The sequence below is a fragment of the Haliotis rubra genome, unplaced genomic scaffold (assembly GCF_003918875.1).
Source record: "Haliotis rubra isolate DU_JTF1 unplaced genomic scaffold, ASM391887v1 Scf261, whole genome shotgun sequence".
NCBI lineage: Eukaryota > Metazoa > Mollusca > Gastropoda > Lepetellida > Haliotidae > Haliotis > Haliotis rubra.
The window spans coordinates 711,308-729,809 of record NW_025766681.1 but is presented as its reverse complement, the minus strand read 5'-3'; the positions used below and the strand labels follow the sequence as shown (position 1 = coordinate 729,809).

Here is an 18,502-nt window from a genome sequence, read left to right as displayed (position 1 = left end):
GTGGGGACCTGCGTGGAGATAGAGATGATCGTGCGCGCCTTCGAGCGAACCTGCGTGTAGGCAATGGCTTTGTCCAGGGTTGGAGTCTTGTGACGAATCTCTGTGCCTTCGTACAGGTGTCGATTCTCTTCTCCTTGGTAATGAACCGTTACGTGCAGGTTCGTCACGAATGTCCGTATCTGAAGTCGATGATGATCTTTGTGGGTTCGGTGAAAGTCTAGTCCTTCCGCCGAACATAGTCGGTGCAGGTTCTACGTTGGTCTGGCTGCCAGATATTCGTGCGGACGTGGAATCTTCATGTACGCTCTGCAGGACGTTGGTTCCCAACGGACGTGGTGTGCAGCTCAATTGACCTTCATTCAGGTTCGTCGCAGACGTCGTCTTCGTCGCAGCTCTCTCGCGTGCAAATCGTTGTTCCGTCAGATCCAACATCTGTTGGGTAAATTGCTGCATAAAGGTGCCCGGGTTGAAGGTCTGCGTTGTCTGTTGTAATGACGACGCATCTGAGACAGATGAGGCTTCTTCTGAAGGGCGTTGAACCTCTCTGCCGAACGTCTGAATTGAAAGGTTGTCCTGCATGGTCACGGTAGAAGATGTGATCTCAGGGATCTACTTCTTCCAGAGGGACGATCTCAGCCGAAAAGGACCTCGTTTTCTGCGTTGCCCCGTGTCGAGACTTCGACGAAGTCTTAGTTGTAGCTGACTTCTTCTCTGGGAAGATGATGCACTAGTCTTCTTAGACTGCGAAGAGGGTGTATCACATGTAGATGACCTCTTCCTCGAGCCAGCGTTGTCTACGGCGGGCAACCTCCTCCATAGACGACCCTGGTAGACCACTGGGATGGTGAATCTGTGCAGACACCAACTGCCGGTCCTCTGCAAGCTTAGCCGGTTTAGACATGTCGTGTAAATCTCGTCTGGACCTGTCCTTTGCACGTCTAGACAGATAATATGAATATTTATAACATGCAATTTCCGACAGGTGAAAACACAACTGACAACGAGAGTTAGATAAACATGCGGTCTTGCAATTAGGACATAGGTTATGCGGATCAACAGCAGACAAACGATACTTACAATCAGAACAAGAATTCATCAATTGTAAACAATCTGAACAGTCACGTAGAAACCCGATAAAACAGAGAAATTTGAAAATTAATTCCGTAGAATATTGTAGGTAAATGTTAACTAAAGCCTTATACAGCTAATTTAGAAGAAAGGCCTAAATAATAAAAGGATATAATGCCGTATAGGGGACCAGGTGCTCTCACAACCGCCCACTCAGGTGAATCAGGAGAGAGTGAGGAGCATGGGTGACAGGTGGCGCCGTTTCCCGCCAAAACCTGGGGAAGGGAGATGACTCCTGGTAAGTGATTTTACGTCCGCTTTTTTGAAGGGAGCTTCAAAAGGGGATTCAAGTGTTCCACTAGCATTCGGAAGGAAAGGGAGACAAGCAATAAGCATGAGTCAGGATAAGGAAAAATATTGCTTTTGTGAAACAACACAGTAGTTGTGGTATAAAACAAATTTGACGACAATGGGCAAGAAAAAGACCGACCATGGCAAGCATGCAGACAACTGACAACTGAAAACTCATACTGTTTATTCAATTCTAATGTAAACCCTAGCTCCTACAATTATAAGGTAAATCTAGCTCTTACAATCAAATAAAGTGTTCACTCATCACACCAAAGACTAAGGTTTGGGCACAATTTGTGAAGGCCATTTCTGGTGTCTCCTGCTGTGATCTTGCTGGAATATTGCTAAAGCAGCGTCAAAATAAACTCACTCACTCCAGTGGCTGCACACAGTTGGAGAGACCATATGAGCACTGGGCATACAAACACAATGTACTACTGAACTTTTGATAGAGATATTTGCTATGCCATCCTATGAAAATCTAACTTGACATATCACAAGAATCAGTTTTGTGTATCAAGGAAAAATAGATATACCCCTATCGAAAGAGAAGTATATTTGATATATCCTGTTATCTGTCAAATAATTGTCATTCACCAGTAAGCAGTGAGACAGGATATAGGACTGCTAAAATTGTTACATTTTCATATTATTTGGATGTCCTTTGACATTGAAGTGTTGTGCCCAAAGATATTTTCAGCTCCCCAATCTCCCCTTAAATATATGGCTTGGAGCAGCTAAAACATATTGTCGCTAACAGAAATCCTCGGTTTCCAAAATAATTGACTGGTCACTCCTTGACTGGTAACCTGTGTATGAGAAAATCCCTCACCTGTGGTTCTGTATGATCTGCTGACACAGAGGACCAATGTGTGTTGTGTGTGTGTCAGCTGTGTCCTCCGTCCTCTCCAGGACAACACAGGTGTGATGGAGGATCTGGTCACTGAGGCAGGTGCCCCCCTCCACAGACGGCTCCAGGCCACTCAGGCAGACTGCAGCAGGCACAAGACTCCCGCTCATCATTCATCTTATCACCAGTACTTTAACTTGGTACATACATATATATATATTATCGATTCTGTATCACATTTATGACTATAAATACCAAGCAGATAATACTGTCACAGAACTGTTTACATTTAGTGAGATGACCATGGTTAAGACGGACAATAAAAACAGAAAAAAACCCCACAGTTCTAAACACTTAATGCTTCAGCCAAATTCATATATAGCGGCAAATTTATTAATTGCAGGATTCTTCCATCTACACATAAAGAATATAGAACAAATATTTCATTGTTACAAGTAATCTATTTTTAATACGGGGCGGTGGGGTAGCCTAGTGGTTAAGCGTTGGCTCGTCACGCCGAAGACCCGGGTTCGAATCCCCACATGGGTACTATGTGTGAAGCCCATTTCTGGTGTCCCCCCGCCGTGATGTTGCTGGAATATTGCTAAAAGTGGCGTAAAACCAAACTCAGTCAGTCAGTATTTTTAATACTATGATTTCTAATCAGTGACACCAAAGCCAATGACATCATTCAACATCGGTGTTTACGACTTGATTAAAAAGACCCAAAATACAAAATGTACAGCATGGTATATAAGCTCTAGTTTTAGAATATTATTATTTAATGTCTTGATTTACTGATCTGAAGACCAAATGTTACCAAATTCAAGACTAGGAGTAACAGAATGCTGATGTATTGACAATCTTTTAGACTTATTTCATCTGTGTCTGTTAGGAGAGTTGCGGAATGGTCAAGGCATCCCTGCACAGCCTACTGCAACATCAACCACTGACCACTAGCGCGCTGTTATTATTGTTGGAATCGCTGGATTTGATTTTCTGCAACCCATGCTTGCTGTAAGATTCGACTAACATGAGCAGGTGGTCAGGCTCGCTGACCTTATTGACACATGTCATTGTATCCCAATTGCATGTAACGATGCTCATGAAGTTGATCACTGGATTGTCTGGTTAAACTAAACTCACTCACTCACTCAGCTGCAGGGATCGTTGCTATTCACATCAATCACTGGATTGTCTGGTCTACATTATTCTCTACTGGAATATGCTGCATCTTATAGACTTGATTATTTATGAACTGCTGCCACATAGGTGGAATATTGCTTAGTGCGGCGTTAAACGACAAACAAATGACTCAAACCATATCCTTGAACTAATTCCATTTGTTTTCTGCGGAAATTAGAATCGAATATTTTTATTGAAAATTGAATTTGGGTGTTACTTTTCAAAGTGAGATATGCCAAATGAAATATATTGAAGCCAGGCAGCATAACAGTCAACACTCAAGTGACAGAAATATGGTCACTGGTCATTGTCATGGTAACACTATCAACATGGCAAAAAACATGTCAAATTCTACATTTTTGTATAATGTATTATTACAGTAGTAATTTGTTTCCTAACATTTGTACTTGTCTGACTGACTGACTGACTGACTGACTGACTGAGTGAGTTTGGTTTTACGCGGCTATTAGCAATATTCCAGCAATATCACCGCGGGGGACACCAGAAATGGGTTTCACTTATTGTACCCATGTGGGGATTCGAACCCGGGTCTTCGGAGTGACAAGGTAAAGCTTTAACCACTAGGCTACCTCACCGCCCCATTTGTACTTGTCACCCAATATTCATGATATCTATCATAATCGCCTCATCGTGGAATTGTTGCATGCGTTACATTTGGACCAATCAGAACATCAGCTTACAAGACTTGGGCAGGTGTTCTCGTAGATCTTTACTGTACATCATCACATGGCGAGGGACTGGCAAGTGGAAACTGAAAATTAATCAGGAACAGTTGTGGAAGAGACTACTAATAAACTTATTATTGCTGCATCAGCAATTCTTGCAGCTAATGTGGCAATAACCATCCCGAAACATTGTTACACAAAAACAGAAGAAAAAACATCATCTAAAACTTTGACAGACCTGATAAAAAAGTAGTTGTGTCAGGATGATTGACTGATGTATCCCAAATTTACAACTAATCACATGCTGCACAATATCTTCCATTTCATACTGGAACTCTGTAAGAATTTTCAAAAATATAATCCACCCTTGTAACAAATGAGGCTAGATTTATCTTGCTGCTTACCATAAAAGTGTTGAACTTCATAACATAATTCCAATAGAATGAAACAAATTCAACAATTACATCTTCAAATCAGCATTGGCATGCCTCCAGCTCATAGATCAATATTGTAAAACATATATATCACATACAACTTGATGCCACTGGAGATATCACTTGGATGAGTTCAAGAGATCTTGAGATCTATAAAGTAATGGTGGTCCGATTAATTGAAATATTCGAAGATTGGTCGCAGTGACTAAACGACTAAGCAATCGATCATGTTTTCTCATAATCGAACACAAACAATTCTGGAACACGTGTTTTCATAAACAATATTTTTCACAAGGTTGGTTTTGTCTGTTACATTTCATAAGCACTAGAAGTTCGGTTCAAGTCATGATTGAATTTATCTTAAAGACTCCAAGAAATTTATGTTCCTGACATACTAGTCATTCTTTAAAGATGTGAAATTTTGCCAAAAAATCCAAAAGAACTACATGTTTTTCTTATTTTTATGTGCATTAACAAATTTCATTAATGACGCTAACCAATTTTTTTCGATGATTGATCAGTTGTAATAAACCAATCAGCAATTATGAGATTTTAACCAATTCCCAACACTACTATAAAGTGCATCACAATGCCTAGCAGGTCAATGTGACAACATCGGTTACCACTAGGGCTTCAACGAGTCCATTTTCTTGGACTCGAGTACTCGAGGGGTGAGACTCGGCTCGGACCCGAGTACTCGAAATTCATACCTTTCAAGCGAACAATAGCGTAACCAGCATGACATGTGTTCCGATCAAACACAAGTGAACACTTACTTCATTCCGGCTTCATATCGTCGTGTGACTAACATTTCCTGTTGGTCAGAATCAGTATTTGGATGTTTACTTGCCAAATGTTCTTTTCATCGTACTGGTTGTACTGCCTGCATAACGCAGCGATATACCGCACAGGCGGCATTTGGTTATTTTTCTCTTTTCACTATCAAGATCAAGACACGCCCATACATTTGATTTTTTATCATTCTCCATGTCTATTAAGATAGTTACCTGATCATATAAAGAAGTGAAATCTCAAATGATGTATAATATTTACTCTCATCTGCAGACAACTAATACCATACAGCTACACCTTATGAGGAGTAAACTATTTAATCTAGGTGTTAATGAAAACATTATCAGATGGGTTAAAGAATTCAGGGTACATAGAACTCAGTATGTCCGTGTCAATGGCTATCAATCTTCTTTTCTCTCAACCTCTACTGGAGCTCCACAGGGCTGTGTTCTTTCATCTGTACTCTTCGTTTTGTATACCGATGACAGTTACTTGTCGTTAAATGACTTGTTTACTGTGAAATTAGTAGATGACCCCACTGTTACTGGCCTAATTTCTGATACTGAACATTATTATCGTCAAGGCACTGACAAAACCGTAATGACAGTTTTTTTATCAAACCTTTATTCAAAGTGTGTTGACCTACAATTTTCTGTGTTGGTATGGGGGTCTGTCTGATTGCAACAAAAACAAACTTATCAAACTTGTTAATACTGCCAGCAAAATTGCTGGAGTGTCTTTCGAGTATTTTCCCTTTATCTATGAGCGCCAGACTGTCAAAAAGGCAACTAAAATTAGATTTGATAGTTAACATATTTTATCTCACCATTTTGAACTACTTCTTTCTGGACGCTGCTGTCGATTACCTTCCCTCAAAACAAACAGAGCTCGACAGCCTTTCATACGGTCAAGTATTCGTGAATGCAACAAATATTTTGAATTATCATCATGTGATTACAACTAGAATTATTCAGCCTCTTTACCTATGTGGTTTATTGAATTATATGATGTCAGTTTTATTGTGTAAATAGCTTCAGTTTTGTGCATGTAATTATTGTGTATATTTTTGTGAATTGTGTATATATTCATTTTAAGACAGTTTGGATGTATAAGAATTTCCTCCGGGATAATAAAGTTATATCATCTTAATATTAGACGCTAACAATGTTTGGCAGGTCAAAGAAAACGATCGAGATCGAAAATGACAAGGCTGGTCAAACCTATATATTAGTAACTCTTATACCACATCATATTGATGTCGTTGATCTCGAAGGACACTCTATTCCTCTCAATATTTGCAACTAAAACTTGGAAACAAAACACACACTCACTCAAAGGGTTTGAACGTCTTCGATCCAGCCTCACTTTCACTCGTCCGTTGCACCTTCTCTCCACCATTACTTCCTTCATTTTCCTCTTCTCTCTTTCTCTTCAACCCAGTTTGTGTCTTTATCCCAGGTGTGGGTATCTTTGTCCCAGGTGTGGGTGTCTTTGTACCAGGTGTGGGTGTCATTGCCCCAGGTGTGGGTGTTTTTGTCCCAGGTGTGGGGGGTCTTTGTCCCAGGTGTGGTTGTGGGATGACGGTTCTTTTGATTTCCTAAATCCACATGATTATTTAGTCTCCATGTTCAAACAATATTTGAATACAGCTGCGATAAATTCATAGTGGGTAGCTTAATAATTTCATAAAATGACAGGACCGTCTCCGTGGTGTAGTGGTTAGAGTGTCCGCCTGGGGAGCGGAAGGTCGCAGGTTCGATCCATGGCCGCATCATACCAAAAGACGTTAAAATATGGTACTTGTTGGCCCCTGCCTGGCGCTCGGCATTAATGGGTTCAACAAGGACTGGTCGGCTTGGGGTCAGTACAATGTGTCTGAGTGGGGTATTCATGCCTCACTGCGGCATTATATCTCAGTGGGCTAGCACTATATAACCAGCTTAAGTCTGGGCTAGTACAAGCAGCCGAACATACACACGCATGCACGTCGTCATATGAGCGAAATATTCTCAAGTACGACGTTAAACCCATTTAACCTTACCAAAGATGTCTGTTTCACTCAGAGGCTTAAAAGATAGAGACTCAGCTATGTGTTAAAATATGATTTTTGTCATGTCACGAAATGACAAAAAGACAAGATGAAAAAATAACCCACCTTCTTTAGTAGGCGAGGTGAGGTGAGGTGAGGTGAAATTGGGTTTTACGTGAGGCGGTTGGGGATCGAACCCACGACCTTCCGCTCTCTAGGCGGACGCTCTAACCACTACACCACTGAGGCGGTCACCTTCTTTGGTAATACTAAGCAAACATGTAGTTTGATAAACATAATGAAAATTGTCGCATTTGTCTGCAAATTCTACCGTTATGATGACACTCTGACAACACTTCCATGACATAATGTGTAATTGGGATCTCACTAACCACAAAGTTTAATTTGGATATATCATTTCACAGTATAGTAACCTTCAATGTCTATATTTCTTGTCGTAAAGGTGTATATATCTTTGAGTCACAAAACTTTAAATCTGAAGTAAAGTCTGTAACACCAAAGTTTTACCTGATTTTGTCTTCTTCTGAATGTGGTGATGTTTACCAGCTTCTCTCCTCTTCTTCTGACCGACTGGCTTCACTGTCAGAGCCTTCCCAGTGTCAAACGGCCACAGTTCATACACTGGCACACCTAAGGAACAATGGATCTGAATACATGACATGTTTTATGGATAACATCTTCTTTTTTTATTCTTTATACGACATTTCAGACAACAATCTATGTTGTTGGATTTCAATCATGTACTATTGGAATAAAATGTAATTTTTTAAGTAAAATTGATATTTTATACTTATCTTCACTCATGATCTTTTGCTTATCTCCCTTTCCCTTTTGAATGGTAGTGGAACACTTGAATCCCTTGAAGTTCCCGAAGCGGACGTATAAATACACTAACCCACGAGTTACCTCCCTTTGCCCTTTCCCGCACAAACCAGCCTTACTTGTCACTCTCTCCTTGTTTTCCGCCCATGCACTTGGATCTGCTGTGAAATCTCAAGTGTCTTCAACGGGGAGGTTGGGAGGGCTTGTTCGTCATGAGTCAGGATAAGTATAAAATATCAATTTTACTTTAAAAAGTACATATTTTTCCTTATCCTGACTCATGATCTTTCGCTTATAGAATCCGACGGATAGGTGGTGGGTCAAGCCACTGGATTCAACAGCTGTCCTTAGATACGTCCTGTATCCCCCCCCCATGGGAACTGCAAATGGCATTTCCGTGATCCTATTCTTCCAACTTCCGTTATAACTTGTGGGGACCACTTTCTTGCCTTACTTCAATCTCGGACAAGTTGTTGATTCATGTGGCTACAGATAAACTAGTATTCTCCTATTACTAGATATCTTATAACAACCCATAGATTATGATAAGATCTTTATCATAAATGAGTTGCAACCCCTTCACGTCCAGGTAAGATCTTTACCTGTACAGGATCTTTAATCACTCATGCTAGCCTGTCTTAGACTGTATGCATGGACTTTCAAACTAGTACTTTCCTTAGTAAAAGTTATCAACAAGTCAGCGTGATAAAGGGTGAGATTTAACGTTGAGGAACCGTTAGTTGATGTGCTACAACGAGAGGCCCAAATTGGGGAATGCCTGAGACATCTTCAGAGGCTATGTCTCGGAGGTAGTGGTTGGCAAACACCGTGTCCGACTTCCAAAAGCAGCCCTCCATAATTGTCGGTATAGAGCAATTTCCGTGCAGAGCTAGTGTTGACGCCAGTGCTCTGACTTCGTGTGGGTTGGAAGCTCTAGGAGGTTCTAGTCCTGCTGCTTTATAGGCTCTCAATATAACGGCTCTCATCCAGAACGATATGGTCGTTCTTGAGACTTCTGCCTAAGTCTCTGTTGATAATGGGATGAATAGGCGCTTGAATTTTTGTCTCCTCGTTTCAGTCTTCTGAAGATATATCTTCAGGGCTCTGACTGGGCACAAGGATAAGTCCTCCATATCCTGTGGACCGATGACTGTAGACAGCGCTGGTACGTGGAACTGTCTATCTGGTTGACCAGGTAGCTGGTTCTTGGCAATAAAGTCCCATCTAAGTCCTAGATGAACTGCATTATGTTGCCCTCTGTCGAATGTGGTTCGACCATAGTCCAGCGCATGTATCTCCGATATGCGAGCTGCTGTGGCTAACGCTAGCAGGAACAGCGTCTTCTGTGTTAGCAGCTTGATCTGATCTAGTGGTTCATAGACATCACTGGTTAGATGACGCAGAATTACATTTAGATCCCAGGCTGGAGCTCTGAATTTCTTTTGCTGGTCCTCCAGCTTAAAAGATCTCAGCAGAGCAAGTAATTCTGGTACTTTCGTCAACTTGATGCCTGTTTTCATCGTAATCACTGTACTGTTTGCAGCGAGGTATGTAGATAGTGTCGAACCCTTCAGATGTCTGGTCTGTCTAAGATGACACAGATATTCTGCCACTTGAGGATGAGTGGCTATCATCGCTGTGAAGCCTTTCCGCCTTGCATGAGTCTCAAACTTCAGCCATTTGTTGTCATATAGGTTACGAGTCGATCTGCGTAACGCTAAGCGTTACTGCTTTGGCTACCCTGGCGAGAGTATCCTCTTATCTTCAAGCACGCGTTTTGATACGGTCCACAGATGTAACTGGAACACTGTTGGGTTTCCGTGGACTTGCTTGGTGTGCGGATATATTAGTAGGTTCGGCCAATCTGGTAATTTGATTACTGGGTTTCCGAGATCTTCTATTAGGTCTGGGAACCATGCTCTCGCTGGCCAATAGGGCAAGACCAAAGTCAGCTGTAGCGTCTGAGTCTGTTTGATCTTGAACAGTACTTTTGGCAGTAGTATTGGGGGTGGAAAAGCGTAGCCATTTAATCCTTCCCACGACATGCTCAGTGCATCTGTTGCCCAGGCTTGAGTATCTGGAACTGGCGAGACAAACGTCTGTAGTTGTTTGTTGAACCTCGTGGCAAACAGGTCTGTGGAAGGGGATCCCATCTCCCTTAAGTTCCAAAACGCTTTTGGATGGAGCATCCATTCCGTAGGTGACGGGTGTAGTGGTCTTGAGAGAGCGTCTGGCAGTATGTTCTTGGCTCCGGGGTATGTGACACGCCTTTATCCAGACGTTTGCTTCCTGCGTAATCTGGAACAACTGGAATGTGAGCTGCAACAGCTGCAGCGTTGATGTGAAGCTGCTGTTCCATTTTGGACCACTTTCCCAACGCCACTTGATCGTTGAGATGCGCACCCCATCCTTGCATCGAGGCATCTGCGTAGAGATGTGTGTTGAAGGTCGGCTCTTGTAAATAGGTTCCTCAACCACAGTAGATACCTCCCGAGGTTTTCCGGCAGCAAAATAAGGTCGACGCTGTCTAAATATATTATCAGGAACCGTTGCAGCGGTCTTAGTTGTAACCTTCCTGTGCGAGTCAAATCCTGCGCCGAGGTTAGTAGACCGAGTAGGCATTGCCATGTTCGTAGTGTTAATGGACTGACTGACTGAGTATGGTTTTACGCCGCTTTTAGCAATATTCCAGCAACATCACGGCGGGGGACACCAGAAAGTCTATCTTGAGAGTGTTCTGTCCGAGAACTACTATCTGTGGATACATCTCTTCGCGAACCTCTGTGAAGTGAACTATCCCTTCGCGAACGTCTGGCTTGAGGTGAGTAGCTTCGTGAACGTCTGTGCGAGATAAGACATCTCGACCTAGAGCAGCCAGGTGTAGGAGCAGGATCCTTCGATGTCCGCGAACGTAGATTGTGCGTCATCTCTTCTATCCTCCAAGATGACAGAGTCGTCCGACTGTGGAGACCTTAGCGGAGGTGTACGTTCGCGAACGTAGCCTTCAGGTGTAGATCTGATAGGTGTAGATTCGCGCAGGCCTGGGGGTTTGCGCACGGTGTCGGTAGATGAGAGGCTTTCCTAGCCTTCGATTCCTCCTGGAATCTACGTTCCGTCATGGCCATCATCTGGTTGGTGAATTGAGTCATAAATTCCCCTGAGTCGAAGTTCTGCATAGGTTGACGCTGCTGCGGTGTAGGAGAAGCGTTCGCGAACGCTGATGGGTTCTGTGCCTCAACTTCAATCTGAGAAGTAAGAGGTAGTACGTCGAACAGCTGTCCTGCTGTGACTGTAGTAGGGGACGATCTCGTAGTAGTAGAGGTCGACTGCGTCGCTGATCCCATAGATACTTCAGGTAGAAGTATAGGGGGTTCGTCAAAAATGTCTAGTTCATGAGGAGGTACAATCTCTTCATTGAAGGATTTATGGTGCGTAGATGAGTTCGCACGCGTAGCTTTGCCCTCCGATCTGGTAACCGTAGACTTCTTCTGCGCAGTAGAAGAGGTTGACGTCTTTTTCTTAGTCTGAGACGGCGTCGACTGAGATGTAGACGATCTCTTCTTGGCCCCCTTACCAGCAGACTGGCCCTGTAACGTACTAAGCATAGCACCAGTATTATGAACATTGGCAGTAGCAAGCAACATACGGTTTGGAGGCTGATCTGCAGTTTTATCAACGCGATCCATGGCACGTCTATAAACATAAGACAAATATTGATTAAATTGTATTAGATAAATCAGTACAATGAGTACAGCGCAAGCTGGAGGAACATGGATTTATGCACGAAGAACACTGGGGGTGAGGATCAGCCACGGATAACCTGTGCCTGCAACCGCTGCAGGATTTCATGAAATGTAAACAATGTTACATGACGATGAAAACACGACTCAAAGTCAATAAATTTATACAAAATGTTACAAATACTACATAGTAGTTACAGCCAAATCCATATACAGCGTAATTTTGAAGAATAGGCTTAAATATAAAAGGATATAATGCTGTATACCGGACTCCAGTGCTCGCCCAAGGGAGAGAGTGACAAGTAAGGCACGACACATGACTGGTTTGCGCGGGAAAGGGCAAAGGGAGGTAACTCGTGGGTGAGTGTATTTATACGTCCGCTTCGGGAACTTCAAGGGATTCAAGTGTTCCACTACCATTCGAAACGGAAAGGGAGATAAGCAAAAGATCATGAGTCAGGATAAGGAAAAATGTAACTGTGCATTATTTGATGTTGTGACATATTTAAATGATAATAAAAGATAATAACATGATTTGTGGTGTTTTACTTGATCACTGTTTAACTGATGACATGATAATATCGAAATCTGTATGATTTGACACTAGGCATCGTGACACGCCCTTGAAGAGATGTGGTATCAGAAGCCAGTTCACAAATTCAGTATCGTGTGTGTCAACCATTGGCGTTGATGCAGGCTTGACAACGACGACTCATAGACCACAATAAGAGATTGAAGAAAGCTTTGAGAATGTTGTTCCATGTCTGAACCAACGCTTGTCCCAATTCAGCTAATGTCAATAGCTGATTCTGGGCTTGACGTAAACGTCGCTCCATTTCATCCCAAGCGTGCTCGATAAGGGGCAGGTCTGGAGAAACAACTGGCCAGGGGAGAACCGGAATGTTCTGCTGTCTCAGAAATCTGTCACAACACGAATGACATGCAGACAGGCATTATCTTGCTGAAGCGTAAAGTTACATTTCTGTCCTTGAATGAATAGCTTCACATGAGGCCCAATGATCTCATCCCGGTATCACAGACATGTCAGATTGCCATTGACAATAACAAATTGTGTCCAACCATGAAATGTGACGTCTCCTCATACCATAACTCTTCTCTACCCAACTGTCAATGTTAAACAACGCACACGTCAGTATACCATTCACCTTGCTGTCTGTACATTCTTGCCCTGCCATCTGAGCTGTCCAGATGAAATCTCCAACCGTCAATGAAGAAAACACAATCTCAATCTTGTCTCCTGTACTATAGATGCTGTCTGTACCAGGCAAGACGTGGTTGTTGGTGAGTAAACTTGGGCATAAAGCAGGTTGTCAGGGCCGGTTCAGGGGTGGAAATAACCCATTGTATATCACACTGTACCGGCGTCCAGTTGACTTTCCGATATTAATTATGTTGTTTATTTAAAAAATCAACAATAAAACGGCCAGTATAGTGGAAAAATTATCAGGGCAAGTGATTTTACAGGTTCCACTGTACCGGAGTACACTAGCAATTTTTAAGTTATTTCCACCCCTGCCGGTTCTTGTGCTGCTTCAGTCGGATCTGTACAGTCCTAGAACTGATTGACGTAAGCCAGGAATGGTCTGAACAGTCTGGAATCGATTCCTTAGGTGGGCGAATGTGACGTCACGCATGGATAGCCGGTCCGAGGCAAATCTCTTGTGTTCCCATTATGTTGAAAACGTCTCCATAGAGATGAGATCGTGTTTCGATGGACACCAAAAGGTCTTCATTTTGGGCTATTCCAGTCTCCAGCATACCCACGGCGTGGAGATGCTGATTTTCTGTAACCCGTGGCATGACGTATGCACTGTTTAGGTTGAAATTAACTTGTTTTCCACAACATTCACAGGCTGGAGAATAATCACCCGTTCTTCAGCTTTCAGTATCAGGTGTGTGAACTTCAGGTGTCAAAAACCATGCTAAAGTGAACAAGTCCATTGTTTACAAAGAGCATGTCCCACGCGCCACACGTGACATCAAATTTCATGCAAAGTGCTTTGCTACATGTTTATCTTGGGTTATTTATATAACATTTCAAACAAGAGTCATCAGAAGATGATTTATCCCCCCGGCCCCCACATATTTTAAAGAACAAATCATCTGACAGTTACTTAAAGTCCAGCTTGACTTTTTCTTAAACTAAGTCAAAATCGTTTCCATGGAAATCATGAGAAATATAAATGCCAAAAATCTGTAAATAGCAAAAGGCACCATTTCAAAATTTGCCTAATATATCTGCCAAGTTCTGTTGAAAGATACTGAACGCTCTTCGAAAAACCCACCCCTCCCTTTTGAGACTAAGTCAGAATCGTTTCCATGGAAACCAAGAAAATAATAAATCACAAAAATCTGCAATTAGCTAAAGGCACCACTTTGGGATCTGCCTCACATATCTGCCAAGTTCTGCTGAAAGATATTAAGAAGTTTTCGAGTTGTGCTCCGGAAACGAAACCCACCCCTCCCTTTAGGGACTAAGTCCGAATCATTTCCATGGTAACCAGGAAATATAAATATGCCAAAATTCTGACAAATAGCAAAAGGCACCACTTTGGCATCTGCCTCACATATCTGCCAATTCTTTGAAGAGAGATCGTTCTTGGGGTACATATATGCATTTTCTGCGGCTGAAAATGTCCTGTGACAGTTGTATCAATGTTTTAATAAAAATATTGTACAATAAATAAAATCTTTTTTATTTATTATACGGCCCCCACAACGTGGAGTTAACTCCCTGCTACGCATGCGCAGCCAACCAGGTAAGCACCTAGGCCCGTATCATCATTCCTTCTGCTGTCACTCAACCGTTCAGATGTGCAGGCAGAACATCCCCAGAGCCGATAAGCACGACAAGTGCTTGTGCTGTCTCGAGAAAGTCGGCCACAACCCTGATATTTGTGAACTTTGCATGCCCTTCTCCCCCTGGGCCAAGAAACGGAGGGCCGCGGATTTTCACTTCTACAAAGAGTTGTGAGAGGCGGGAGGGGAACTGACCCAGGAGGTCCCCCCGTCTAAACCTAAAAATCTAAGCCGGCTAAGAAATCTAAGTCGCCTCCTCAGTCACACAGTGGTTTTGATATGTCTTTAATTACACAACTTTTCAAGCAGCATATGGACTCAGTGAAGTCCCTTGTTCATGAGTTGGTTGGAGGTCTCCGTCAGGAGTTCCTCGCCCACTCTGAGCAGGGAATGGAGGGTCCGGGGGTGGGATCGTCGAGCCTCGATCCCTTAGCCTGGAGACGTCTGCGAATCTGTTGCCTCTGGCTTCGGGTCCGGACGGCGCGGCTATCCCGGAGGGGGAGGGTTCGCTCCCAGTCCCCCTCTCGGTGTTGGCGCAGGGTCCGTTGAGGATTCCTGGGGTTCCGTTCCCTGCGCCGCCCCGCCCCATGAGAGCGGAGGAGCCAGTTCTGCCCGTTCTTCCTCCCGTGTCTCGGGACCGGGGTTCGAGTGTTGTGTCAGTTGCCGGAGTGGGGAGTTCCTTCGGCTCTTCCCTTCCCTCGGAGTCTATGGACGCTGGGGAGGTCGAGGAGCCGGAGGGCACTTTCCGTTTATCGATGGCTCTCCGGGAGGTGCGGCAGCGTATTGCCGAGTTCATTCCCCAAGCCGCGGTACCCACCAGTGACTCGGACTCATCTGAGTTCTGCCTGCCGGGCGAGGCGTTTTCCCCTAGGCAACCCTTGCAGACACTGCTCGGCATGTTGCCTTCCCTGGTGCAGGACGTGATGGATCCCCTCCTGGTTGGGACACGCCTCCGGTTCGATTTGCCCGAACTCGTCAAGAGGTACCAGCTGGGGGACAATTCGCTGTTCTTTGTACCGGTGGTTGACGAGTGCGTTTTACACTTCGGTCGCCCTGGGGGGAGGCTCGGCTTCTTCTGGTGCAGCCCCGGCTGCCAAGGAAGGGAGTTTAGTGCCACCGTGGGCACCCCTCTGCGGCAGGCTTACCAGACTTATGAGGAAGTCTGTCGGAATGCCATGCAGCAGGTGCGGGTGGTGATCCATGAGGCCTACCTTTCCTCTATCCAAAGGTCGGCTCTGGAGGCTGAAGGGAGCACTGGGGACGTGTCCCCGCATGTTGTTCTGCTTCGCCAGTTGTCCGAAGTGCAGGCCCACCTAGCGAAGTGCAGGCTGCTGCTGCAGCTACCTCCTTCAAGGACTCTAAGGCCTTGTTGGAGCATCCGTGGGCTTCTCGCCCCCGTCACGGTATCCTCCTCCGGGGTGCAGCCTACACCCGAGTCTGCCGGCTGGCTTAGGCCGCTGAGCAAGGGTAGGAGGAGGAGCCGTCCTGCCAAAGGTAAGGGCAAGGAGCAGTCCTCTTCGTCTGGCTGCCGGCCTTTTCGCGGGCGCGGGAGGTCTGCCCCGACCTCCAGTTAACCCAACTGGCTGTCGCCGTGGGTCCGTCCCAGTCAGTTCATCTGCAAGGGACCACTCACGCTCTCTTACCACATGTCCCAGTGGGGGGCCGCCTCTCTCCATTCCTGCCGGAGTGGGAGAAGGCTACCAGCAACACTTGGGTGCTTTCCACCGTCAGTGTCGGCCATCTACCACTGTGGAAGCGAGGCCCGCCAGAATTCACCGGCATACGTCGCACTCGGGTGCCGTCATGTCCAGTCAGGCCGGGTATACTGCGCGACGAAGTTCCGGCTTTGCTGGACAAGTCCGCAATGGAGCGCATACCACCAGGCGAGGAACAGGTGGGATTTCATTCCACGTACTTCCTCCTTCCGAAGAAGGACGGTGGGTTCCGTCCCATTCTCAACCTCAAGGGGTTGAATCGCATGCTAGAGGTTCCATCCTTCAAAATGGAGACACTCCGCTCAGTGATCTCCTCTGTTCAGCCCAGCGATTGGCTTACGTTGATCGATCTAAAGAATGAGTATCTACATGTGCTAATTCATCCATTGTTCAAGCAGTACCTCCGGTTCTCTTACGACGGGATGGGTTACCAATTCACGGTGCTCCCCTTCTGCATATCCACTGCCCCCAGGGTGTTCACCAAGCTCATGTTAGTGCCGGCTACCCTCGCAAGGTCGCAAGGAAGGCGTTCTAGTTCGACTGGGTTGGATCATAAACCTCAAGAAATCCGACCTGGTACCCACCCAGGACTTGTTTTTTCTCGGGGCGCGGTTCCAAACTCACAAGGATCTTGTCTCCTTGTCGCCCGACCGGGTCCCCAGAGTACGGGAGATGGTGTCTTCGTTCCTCTCCGAGCCCCAGGCACCAGCGCGGACTTGGCTCCGTCTACTGGGCCATATGGCGGCGACTATCTCTGTAGTGTGGCGGGCGTGGTTGAGGATGCGCCCTATACAACAAGCTTTGGCGAGTCTATGGGCTCACTCGGAGGATCTGGAGAGGTGTCTCACAGTCCCCGGGAGGTTGTCTCCTCACCTTCAGTGGTGGACCAATGTCGGGAATCTCTCCAAGGGGATCCCTTTGGAAATCCCAACGCCAGCTCTTACAGTTCAAACCGATGCGTCCCTCACGGGCTGGGTGGGTGTGTGTGTGTGTGTGTGTGTGTGTGTGTGTGTGTGTGTGTTCTGGGCAGTCTGTCGGTGTCCGGACTCTGGTCCGAAGCCGAAGCCCGCCTTCACATCAACGTCTTGGAACTGAGAGCTGTGCGGTCTGTTTTCGAGGGCTTCCAGGAGCATGTTCAGGGCCAGGTGGTTTGTCTTCAGTTGGACAACCGTACGTCCATGACATACATCCTGAAGCAAGGTGGCACCGTGTCCCTAGCGCTCCTTCGGGAGACGTGGGAATTTCTCCTCTGGTGCGACCAGTGCGACTGTCAGGTGCTTCCTGTTTATCTCCCGGGGCTGGAAAACATGCTCACTCATTCCCCGGGTCCTCTCCCAGCTGTCCACCCAGCCAGCTCGGCTACTTGTGCTACTGGCACCGCTATGTCCGTTTACCAGAGCTGGTTTCCGGTAATTCTCAGGTTTCTGGCTCAGCCTCCTGTTCTATTACCTTTGCGACGGGACATTCTCACTCAGAACGGCGCGCCATACCCCAATCCAAGGATTCAGTGGGTGGCTTGGCCTCTGTCAGGTCTAGCCTCGAAGCATGCGGAATTCTTGCAGCAGTTGCAGACACAATTCTGGCTTCGAGGCGGGATTCTTACAAACGTTCAGTATAAGGATAGGTGGTCCCGTTATGCACGCTGGTGTTCAGATAAGGGGATTGCTGATTTAGTCCGAGTATTGGAGTTTTTGCAAGCTCGTTAAGAAGGCTTGGCGGCTTCGACCATTCGTGGCTACTCCACCGCTATTTCACACCCCTGTCGATGGTGCTCTTCTGGGGCAGCACCCTCTCATGCAGTGCTTTTTAGCTGGCGTGGATCGGGTTCGACCTGCTGTCAGGTGACCCAGCTGACCTTGGGATTTGTTAATTGTGCTAGATTGGCTGTCCGGTCCTACGTTCTCACGTCTATCGGCTATTTCCATTCAGTTGTTAACATGGAAGGCTGTATTTCTGGTGGCGGTAACATCTGGGTGTAGGGTCGGCGAC

General features: G+C 45.4%; 1 protein-coding gene across 3 annotated transcripts in view; it reads right to left on the bottom strand.

Annotated features, from left to right (window-relative positions):
• LOC124280173 (telomerase reverse transcriptase-like) overlaps nt 1-18,502 on the bottom strand; it is a 97,086-nt gene that overhangs the window by 76,287 nt on the left and 2,297 nt on the right. For all 3 annotated transcript variants that reach the window (XM_046716070.1, XM_046716068.1, XM_046716069.1), the window contains exons 2-5: nt 7,924-8,046; nt 6,698-6,963; nt 4,156-4,226; nt 2,252-2,411 (exon numbers count right to left, since the gene is read on the bottom strand). In XM_046716070.1, coding sequence (XP_046572026.1) covers nt 2,252-2,411; nt 4,156-4,226; nt 6,698-6,879 — 413 coding nt within the window. In that variant the 5' untranslated portion in view covers nt 6,880-6,963; nt 7,924-8,046. The remainder of the gene's footprint in view (nt 1-2,251; nt 2,412-4,155; nt 4,227-6,697; nt 6,964-7,923; nt 8,047-18,502) is intronic.